This window comes from Falco rusticolus, chromosome 1 (assembly GCF_015220075.1).
Source record: "Falco rusticolus isolate bFalRus1 chromosome 1, bFalRus1.pri, whole genome shotgun sequence".
In the NCBI taxonomy this organism is placed as follows: domain Eukaryota; kingdom Metazoa; phylum Chordata; class Aves; order Falconiformes; family Falconidae; genus Falco; species Falco rusticolus.
Genome location: NC_051187.1, coordinates 122,944,930 through 122,954,935, shown reverse-complemented (window position 1 = coordinate 122,954,935; position 10,006 = coordinate 122,944,930). Strand labels below are relative to the sequence as shown.

The following is a 10,006-nucleotide window of genomic DNA, read 5'->3' as shown; positions in this document are numbered from 1 at the left end:
AGTAGGGCACTTGCTGATTTACTACCTGAACGCAGCATCTGCAGCAAATCACCTGCTGAAATACCGCGTAGGCTGTGGAACTGTGTAACTTGCCTTGCTGTGTACAAATCCAGGATGCACAACCACCATTAATTATACATGTATTACAGCTCAGCCTTTCTTTTCCATTCGGTGGCCTTGGATCACAGGGATCAGCACAGGCAGCTGGAGAACACAGCCTGGTCAGGTTGGTTTGGCTTTCTGCTCCCTCCTGGAATAAACGGAGCCATTTGCTGCAGATCTCCTGCCACCACTGATGCATTTCAGGGACATGTCTACCTCTTCAGGAGTTTTGCCCAACTAGCAAGGCAAAATTCTGCCTTTCCAAACACTTCAGAGGCACTTGGGGGTTCCACTTCACCCGCTTTCGTTACTCGGCTCTAAGAGGATTGTAGGCTGTCATCTCGCTTGTATTTCTTACCGGGAAGTGCCAGATCAGCTTTAGTCTGGCTATAGATCTTGATTGCTTGGAAGAAGTCCCCTGAAGTGAAAATTAATGAAAAGGAAGGAGATGCTCTTTAACCCCAAACTGGCAAGCAACAAAATATAAATAAACCCAAATAAACCACCCCCCCAAAAAAATAATGCTGAGGCAAAAAAATTGTTTGAAACGGGAATGAGATGGGGAAAAAAAGGGGGAATAAGGAATGAGGAACAGTTTACTCAGTACATACTTGTCATCCACAGCCTTTCCCCAGGCCCATGAAGGAAGGGGAGTCTCTTAACCAGGGCCTTGAGGTCCCACTCAGACAGTCCTGGCACCGGCTCTTACGGGGACAGCACCTGGCCCCTGGCGCATGGTGTATTTTGATTTGTGCCGCAATCGTGGTGCCCCATCCAACATGTCTGGGACAAATCATAGCATACTCTCCTTCCTTACCTTGTCATTACGCTTGTGCGTGGCACGCGTGCCAGCCGCGGCGAGGGGCAGCGTGCGGATGGAGGGAGGGAGGGCCAGCCTGGAGCCCAGGGGAGAGGCGTGAAGCAGTGTGAGGGAAGAGGTGATGACAGCCGAGTGGGAGAGGACTAGCAGGCTGAGGACCAGCCTTTACAGGAGAACAAGCCAGGGGTAGGAGAGATGTTGACAGCCCACAACGTTACTGCAAATGCCTCACAAGGGGAGGAAAACGACTGCGTGGCATGTTTCGCCACACCAATTGCTTCAGAAATTAGTACTGAAAGGAAAAGGAGTGCAGCTAATGGAGAGAGCAACGCTGATGCCGTGAACAAAGGCTGCCAGATATGCTGTGCTGAGCACCCGCTTTTTCCAGAGGCAGCAGGAGGATCGCAGGCAGATTTGGCTAGCCCTCGGGATCTGGGGGCTGGGGGCAAAACGTGGGACCCTGCATCCAAGCACTCAGTACATATCTGCTGCAGTAACCTAAAAACAATCAAAAGGATGAATTTGGCTCCTTTGTTCTTGCAGGTAGGAATAAAATCTGGCAAGCCATCCAGGCCCTTAAGTCACCTGGTGACTCCGATCAGCGGTTGGGATGTCAATGTGATGTGCTCCACACAAAGGCAACGCAAAGGTGAGTCCTGCCCAGGAGACCTGAAATCCAGGTGTGATGGGCAAGATAAAAGGCTGATACAATGCAGAGAGGAGGAAGGCACAAGGTAAGAATAACACAAGTATGACGAGATCATGACAGTAGTTTCAACACATTAAGACTAGCTCTTTTAACAGGGAATCAGTGGCTCAGGTGAACTTTGGGAAGCAGTTTGGAGGACAATGAGGATGCCGGAGGGTCTTCTTGCAAAGTTTAGGGCTGAATGACAACGCGAAAGCGCTCCTTTGAAATATTGACAGCAGCACCATCAAAACTATTGCTGGCTGAGATGAAGGGCCTCTTGAGATCTGGCTGTGCTGGATATTTGGGAAGAGGTTAGAGACTTGCAAGCCAGCCTTAATAGGCTCTGCTCCCGGCTCGAAATGACTCACAGTGATTCTGGATAATATATTTTACCTTTGATTTCCCCTTTGGTAAAGTTGGTTTCATTCAATTTGTGCCCTTGTAAAACCCTTTGCAATCCTGGTAAGTTTGACCTTCCTCAGTACCTAGACAGCACTGGCTGAAACCCCAAAAGTGGGGGAGTGGGGGGTATCAGAGGAGCCTGACTGTTATACAGTGCCCTGGAAAAGGATGTGGATGAAACCAAATGGAGAGCGCCAGAGGATGTGAACGAGGTTAGAACCGAATGGGTGATAGTTCAAGGGGCCAAAAGTGACGAGGGATGTTGATGTGAGTGAATTCAGGAGCAACAGGTTGACCACCCCAGCTCGTGCACAGCGCAGAGCGCAGCGGCTGCAGCAGCTCTCACAGTGCCCGGCAGAGCAGCCGCTGCCTCCGCTCTCCTCCCACTGGGGCCCACTCCTCTGCCTCCACTCTTGCCCCTCTTCTCTGTGGCTCCGTTTTCTTCCTGGTGTCCCTTACCTTTCCGACACTTCACCGCCCATTTCCCCAGTGCCATGGTGCCCCGCTGCCTGGGGCAGGGCCCGGGTGCCACTGGAGCCACCAGCACAGTCGGCGCAGCACCAAGGTGCCCAACAGCTACAGCCGGTTCAGGAACTCGAGCCCTGTCTTCAGAACTGAGACTCGGTTTTACTGTGGGGTGGAGGGTTTCTATGGAGCGAGGTTCCTCAATCTGCCTTCTCACCAGTGTAACCGGCACCTTGGCTACCACCGCCCGCGCCTCGGCAGCCACCTTGACGCACAGCCCAGGCCGGGAAGGGCCCCCAGTCCTGCTCGCACCTTGCCGGCTGTCGCTGGGCTCTCCCTCGCGCCTGGTGGGCAGGTGGTGACCCCGAGCGCAGAGGAAGCAAAATATTAAACTGCTGGAACAAAGCCACAGAAGTCGGGAGCAAACCTTGCACTTGCTCCGAGCATCGCTCTCGGCTGGCAGCACCCCTAAGGACAGGGGGACACAGGATGGCTGCGGCGACGAAGGTGGTGACGGACGTTTGGGCGCAGCGGGGTGGGTGCAGCTCACCGGGTGTTTGCAGCTGGGAAACCACTGGAAGAAGCACAAATACAGCGACCTTGAGACTTGCTGGGATAACCCGGGGGTGGCGGGGGGAGGCCCCTGTCTTTCAGACGGGGAAGGGTGCGGTGTCCCGACACCGGCGGGTGCGAGCAGCCTGCACCCCCGCCGGGACGGGGCAGCGGGCTCGGTTCGTCCCTGGGGACGGCGCTCCCGGGTGCGGGCTGCCCCGCCGGGTGGCGGCGGCCCCTGCCCGCTGCGGGAAACGGCTGCCGGGGGGCAGCATCCCCGCCGCGCCGGACCGTGCTGCGCCGGACCGTGCCGGGGTGTGCTGTGCCGTGGTGTGCTGTGCCGGGGTGTGCCGTGCCGCGCCGAACCGTGCCGTGCCGTGCCGTGCCGTGCCGTGCCGTGCCGTGCCGTGCCGTGCCGTGCCGGGGTGTGCCGGGGGCGGAGCGGCCCGGGCCGTGCCGGGCCGTGTCGTGGCGGGGGCGGAGCGGCGCGGGGGGCGGACAGCCGGTCGCGGGAGGCAGCGCGGCCGCGGGGAGGCATGCCCGTGCCCCTGCCCATGCCCGTGCCCCTGCCCATGCCCGGCGGCGGGCGGTAAGCGGCCATGCCGCGCAGGGCGGAGCGGTGCCTGCAGATCGCCCCGCACTCCCTGGCCATCGTCCTGGGCGCCGCGGCCGGGGGGCGGCCGGGGGGGGGCGGCGGCGGCGGCGGCGCGGGGCCGGCGACGGAACTGGGCCGCCACCGCATCGGCTACGAGATCTTCGCGGACTTCAAGCGGGAGAACATGCAGCACTTCTGGGACCGGCGGGCCACGGCGGCGGTGGCCGAGACCTTCTTCCTGGGCTGGATCGACGAGCAGGTGCTGCTGGTGCAGGGCAAGGAGGAGCACCTGGAGGTGCTGCGCCAGGGCTGGGCGCGCCGCTCCCTCAAGCCCCCCAGCGGCTTCCACATCAAGTGCCTGGGTAGGTGCCGTCGGGGCCGGGGGGACGTGGGGGTGTCTCTGCCCCGGGTGGCGGCGGCCCCGCCGAGCTGCCCCTGCAGGGGCCGGGGGTGGGTGAGCCGGGACGGGACCGGCGGCGTTACGAGGGTGCCGGGGATCGCCAGGAGAGCTGCGGGCCGGGCCGGGCCGGGCCGGGCCGGGCCGGGCCGGGCCGGGGAGGCGCCTTCCTCCGTCTCCTTCGGCGGGCGAGGTGAAGCCCCGCTGTCCCGCTGTCCCGCCGGGCGGCTCCCGCAGCTCGCTCCTCGGGCGTGCTGGTCCCAGGCGATGCCCGGTAGCGGGGTCCCGCGCCCCCCTGCGCTACCAGACCTTTACAGACCTTCACACCGTTCAGCACATAACTGCTCACGCTTACAAAGAATGCGAGCTTTTCCCCAGACTGGTAATCGGTTAATCAAAGATAATAATTGCCAACGTTGGAAAAATTAAAAGTACGGTCTAGCGTTTCTAGGCTCGCTGAACCAGTGTTTTGCTTTATATCTACTTGGTAGCTTAAACTTGTATCGCTGTATTGCTGTGAGGGTGTCTGCCATGGTGAGGGTAGTGGCAGGAGATGAGGAGCGGACGTGGGTTTGGGGTGCAAGGCGGTTTTGAGTGCAAGGCAGGTGGCTGCAGCGCAGGCGGTAGATGGCAAGGCTGTTGCTCTGTGGTGGGCTGGAGGTTCAAGTTACGGCATGATTCCCCAAGGGGATCCCGCCAGTGTGTACAGCGGCCTGGGAAGGAGTGCATCTCTGCCTGACTTCAGGGGAAAAAAAAAAAAAAAAATCCTAGCATGGAGAGCAAACATGTTTGCAGCACTTGTTTTGACACCCACCCCCCAAAAAAACCCCTTCTCTAAGAAATAAAGCTGTAGCTATTTGTTGTATATATCGGGGAGTTGTGAAGGACAGCAGAACTGAAGATTTCCTTAGGATTTAAGGTAACTTGCAGCCTTCACAGATTGAAACAGGCAGCTTCTCTTATGGAGAGGAGACAAACTGTGAAGATTTGGTTTATTGTTGCAAAGGTCTCATTGCTTCCCGTGGCTGTTCCAGCGGTGATGGTGAGGCAAACTGTCTCTTCCTTAAGTATTCCCTCTGTCATCTGTGCCTTATGCAGCGGGTACCTGGACCAGGTCACAGAGCTAGGGATGCGCGCTCTGCACTGGGAGTTTCAGATCCTTAAAGTGGGATGCTCGCCTGCAAGTCTTTTAAAAATATTAGCTGTGTAAGGTTCCTGCAAAGAACGAAGTCTGAATATTCCGTGTTCCACGGTTTCTTTTTTCAGTCTCAGTTTTGAATGTTTGTAGCTGTCAGTGCCCTTCTGGAACAGGCAATGCAGAGTCTGATCTCTTCTGTTTGTCAGCGGTCTGTCTCTCACACGGTTTTCAGACACTTGTGTGGCTCACTATTTCCCCATAGACTTGCTCGACTATTACCGTTTCTTCCGTGCTGGTAGGGAAGCTCAGGGCCGTCCCTTTAAAAATGAGCTGATGGACCTTTTTTTTTCCCTCATTATAGTGAAATTTCCTCTGAACCTCTGATGACAAACCAGTGTTGGAGAGCAGGTGGTTAAGTCTTGTCCTAGTGTTAGAAAAGTTTTCTGCATTCCACCAGTATTTAGAGGAGGGTAGAAAGCTGGGTAGTGAACTTGGAGAAGTTTGGCTGGAGTTGCTGTTTTTGGCCAGCAAACAAGGGGAGAAAACCTGCGAGTGCTGCTTTCCACCCAGGGCTTTACATCCTCACGCCTTTACTTTTGCAACAGGGTGTGCTGGTAAGTGTAGAGATTCGGGCAGCGGTCAACGCTAGCTGCTCAGTGTAGCTCATGTGGGTTTTTTGGCTCCAGCTGGACCAAGGATGAAGAGCTTTTGAATGGGTGCCATCACCTGATGGAGTGTAAAGGTCAGTGTTTGGTTTGTGGGGTGTCCCTGAACTCTACCCACTAGGCGACATTCCTCAGCCCACTGCGCAGGAGGGCTGTGGAAGGCTGGGCTCTGACCTTGATGTTACTAAAGCCAGACAGGGAATGTAAACAGGTCTTTGTGACCGGTTTTAAAACACGGAAACACAACTTTCACTAGAAGTTTGCGTTAATAAGTAAGCTTGCTGGTGTGTAAATAATATACATTCCTTGGGGGTGGGGTGGGTTATCTTTGCTGCGAATTTGCACACGACCGGAGCCAAAAGTTTTCATTCGACTTTAAAAATAGCAACTGCCTTTCAGTATTTGATTAAAGGCTATGCAAGAAGAGCGGGGACCTTGTGGGAGTCTTGCCTGTTGTGCAGTGTCCTTAGATGCGCTAAATGAAACGAGAACAACTGATTGATTTTTTTTTTGGTTTGTTTCCCCCAGTGCCTTTTTTCCACACCCAGACTGATAATTCAGGTCTTAGTATCTACGTAGATTCAACTTGCACTTACTGTAAAGTTAGGTAGTTAAAGAATTGTCAAAGTAACGGGCCTGGCCCGTGGGCATGAGCAGCTGCTTAAATGTGTGTAATTGTATTTTCAACATAATTAGGTGCCTAATGTGTAAATGGCTGTGACTTATTTAGGAGCGCTCTCACACTTTATTCTCCACTTTGTAGCATTAAAGAAGCAAACAGTACACCTACAGACAAAAAGTCCCTATGCTTTTTGCTTCTCAAAACCAGAGGTAGGTATCTCAGCCTGATGGGAAAAGCTGCCTGTTGGGAGGTGCGGAACAGTAATACTTAACTACTGTTAATAAATAACTGGTGGGATCAAGGGGAAAAAGGGGCACGGTGTTTTTGATGAACGTGAAGCTGCTGTTTTCTGCCCCAGCTGGTAGCCCCCGTGCCGTGGCAGGAATAGGGGGTTGCCCTGGCCGGGTGTAGCAGTGAGGGGGTGCATGGGGGTCTTTCCCCCATGGCCCTGGTGTGTAGAGAACCCGGGCAATGCTGTGGGGTCGGTCTTGCCTTTTCTCATTGCACAAAGGTGGGGGTGGCTTTCTGCCCCACCTGCCCCTGGAGCACGGCTGGACGGGGTAGCTGGGGGCCAGGCTGCCTGCCCCAAAAGCAGCGTGGGGAAAGCGTCCTGACTCCCCACTGCCGCCTGGCAGGGGGCAAGGGACAGAAATGCCTCCTCAGCTGCACCACCTCCGTGCCCAGGTACCGGAGAGCCTTGGACAACGCTTCCCTTTACCCACATGGTGAAGTGCTAACGTGACCCAGGAATTCCGACCGCAGCCTGGCTTTCAAACCTCTGCTGGTGTAGCTGCTATTTCTTGTTCGTTGTGGTCCAGAGCTTTGGCTGGTCTGATGAGTAATGGGTTGTGATGGCCACAGGGATAATAACTGGAGGAAAAAGTAGCTGGTGAGAAGGAAAGAATACTAAACCTCTAATATGCATGGCATGTTTTCTGCTGCTGGTACTGTAAAATGTAAACCGGGAGGAGAGACGTCTCTGAATAGTCTTTCCACGTTTAAGTGACCCTGGCTTGATAATGAAAAGTTCCTGGAAGTGTAATCTATAGCTAACAGGGACTGGGCAGTTCTAGTATCCTTGGTGTGGGTGTATCTGAGCCAGAAAGCAAATGGATTAAATCCACGTGAGATTCCAGTGTACAGAGATTTAGCTCAAATTATACAATAAGATTCTACCATGAAAGAGGGCAGGAATACAAAGCATATCAGAAAGTTGCTTTAGCACCAACACCTTAGGGCTTGAGGATACAGGGGATGTTTCGTGTGTGACTTGAAAACTTACTTCTCTGCAAGTTTTATTAAACGAAATGGTTATGCCACCAAAGCTTGCCCAGCATCCATTTTTGCAGCGATCAAGAGTTACTTGGGTATTAGGAGATTGGTGGGTGTATTCTAGATTTTTTAAGTCGGCTGGAGGGGAGGCTTTGGGAAACATACACAGTTTCTGAAAAAAAAACCATCCCAAACCAGCACATGCTAAATATGCTGATTTAGGGGGTCAAGGAAGCCTTATGCAAACCTATAGGTCCCATGATGAAATTCGTTGTCTTTGGTAAGAGTGATTTGAGGCTTTCCTGTAACTTTGTAAGGCTTTTGAAATTTAAGTCTTTAATGAGCGTTAGTATTTTAATAAGGTTTCTTTCTTTGACACACCTTCCATTTGCACTTACTGATATTTGTCATCCTGGAAGCTGAATTACTTTTTTTTTCCCCCTTTCAGCTCTTCTGTGTGAGGCACTGGTGGTGTAGCAGGGTGTTGCACCTCAATTTCTTGTCTTCATCACCTTTTGTGTTCCCAACGGAGACTTCCTTCTGCATCTCTTGCACTTGATTTCTGTGTCTTGGACAATGGGCACCTTTGAGAGGTTTTCATATGCTTCGTGGAAGGGCCATGCCCTTTTGTAACGATTGCTTGAAAAGAAGTGTCCAAACTTTATAATAACCCTTCAGTCATGCCCAGAGCAATTTCTCCAATTAGAAGCGGATGTTCAAATGGAGTTTTCCAGAAATGTATGTGCAATAATTAAACTAACTAGCAGGAGTTATAATTCAGCAAAGTCGGCGGGGCCAGGCTGTTGTGCATTGTTCCTGCCCGGCCAGGCATGGGGGGGGAGGAATTTTTTTGCCACGCTGGGAGTTGGAGCTAAGTGCTCCCTTTCTTTTCCCTCCCTGCCGTGTTCTCTCTTGCCTCCAAAAATTAAATTAACACCCCACCAGTTTAGGTTCTGTAATTTTCACAGTGAGTTTTCGAGTCATTAGTGGATGATTATGGTGCAGTGTAGACTGTCGGACATCAAATGTTATTCATCTATAGCCAGTCATAAAACGTGATTTGTCTTTTTTTCTTCCCAATTATCTCCTTTATATCATGAAAATTTCTTTTCAGTGAGGGAGCATTAGGTTTCATAGTAATAAAACCTCTGAGGAGGAGGTTACTGCACACTCATCTGCACCTTTTGTATGCCTTGTGGTTATTACCATGGGAACTTCAGGGGATTTAAACTACAAGTTTTTTTCTCCTTCTGTCCCACCCCAACTTAGAGATGGTTAGAGATCCACTAAGCACTTTGTATGTTTGTGAGGTGGTTATTGCAGCCCAAAAAAAATATAAAAATGTTGATGGCCTGGCTGAGGTGCTTATGAATTTACTCCCAACTCTGAGCAAAGAACTTTGTTGTTCACAAGTGTTGGGTTGGGCCTTTAATGTACTTTGTAAAAGCAGCTTTTAGAGACTGGGGAGAGAGAGGCAGCAGCTAAACGAGTATGGGCTGCATAGAAAGTGCCGGATTTCGCAGCGTGTGTTTTGTGCTTGTGTTTTGGGAGTGAAATCTTGGAGTCAGAAATGCTTTTTGCTCTTTAAAGAAAGCTGTGGATGGCCTGCAAGAGTGATGCAGGTTGTCTAGAACGTATTATGAAAATAAAAAAAAAACCACAGGAAAGAAAGATCCGACCTATTAGACTTCGTTTCTTTTCCCTTTTTTTTTTTTTTTTTCCGCTCAAAGCAGCTTCTTGTGAAGAAGCGAAGTCAAAGACACTGACGCATGGTATTCATTGTGCAACTCAAGTGAAGGATTTATAAGGTCAACGGGCAGCCAGTACTGTCTCCCCACCTCCTGCCCCCCCACAAAGAGTGCCATTGTATAGTCAAGAGCCCTTCCCGGTGGCGAATAAGCCGTCCGGTCTTGCAAGTTAAAGAAGAGATGCTGTAAGGGAGCTGTGGTGGCCGCCGGCAGCCTTTGGCTGTGGGGCTCTGCCGAAGGGCAAGTGGCACCAGAGCCCTCACGCTCTCCGTCTCTTTGTCCGCGCGTGAGGGTCCGGTCTTTAATTAAATGCTCCTTATTTCCCTCCTCGAAGGGCCCTTGTCTTAGCCGGGGGCTGAATGAAGCCCTTGTCAAGTGTTACTCCCAGCGCTTAAGCGGGCTCCTGGGCTGCCAGCACCATGTGCCACGGGGCCACTTGCTGCATCGCCTTTCCGTCTGTCCCGCTCTTCTTCTGTACAGTCAGTTTTGGTTTTAGAAAGGCTGAGGTGGATGGGGTGCCCAGGGGCCGTGGCAAGG

General features: G+C 52.7%; 1 protein-coding gene across 1 annotated transcript; it reads left to right on the top strand.

Moving 5' to 3' along the window:
• Positions 1-3,533: 3,533 nt before the first annotated feature.
• LOC119153106 (storkhead-box protein 1-like) lies at positions 3,534-9,055 on the top strand. Its single transcript, XM_037398999.1, has 3 exons — positions 3,534-3,989; positions 6,591-6,658; positions 8,170-9,055. The coding sequence occupies exons 1-3, from the start codon at positions 3,632-3,634 to the stop codon at positions 8,278-8,280; spliced, it is 537 nt and encodes a 178-aa protein (XP_037254896.1). The 5' UTR covers positions 3,534-3,631; the 3' UTR covers positions 8,281-9,055.
• The last annotated feature ends 951 nt before the right edge of the window (positions 9,056-10,006 follow it).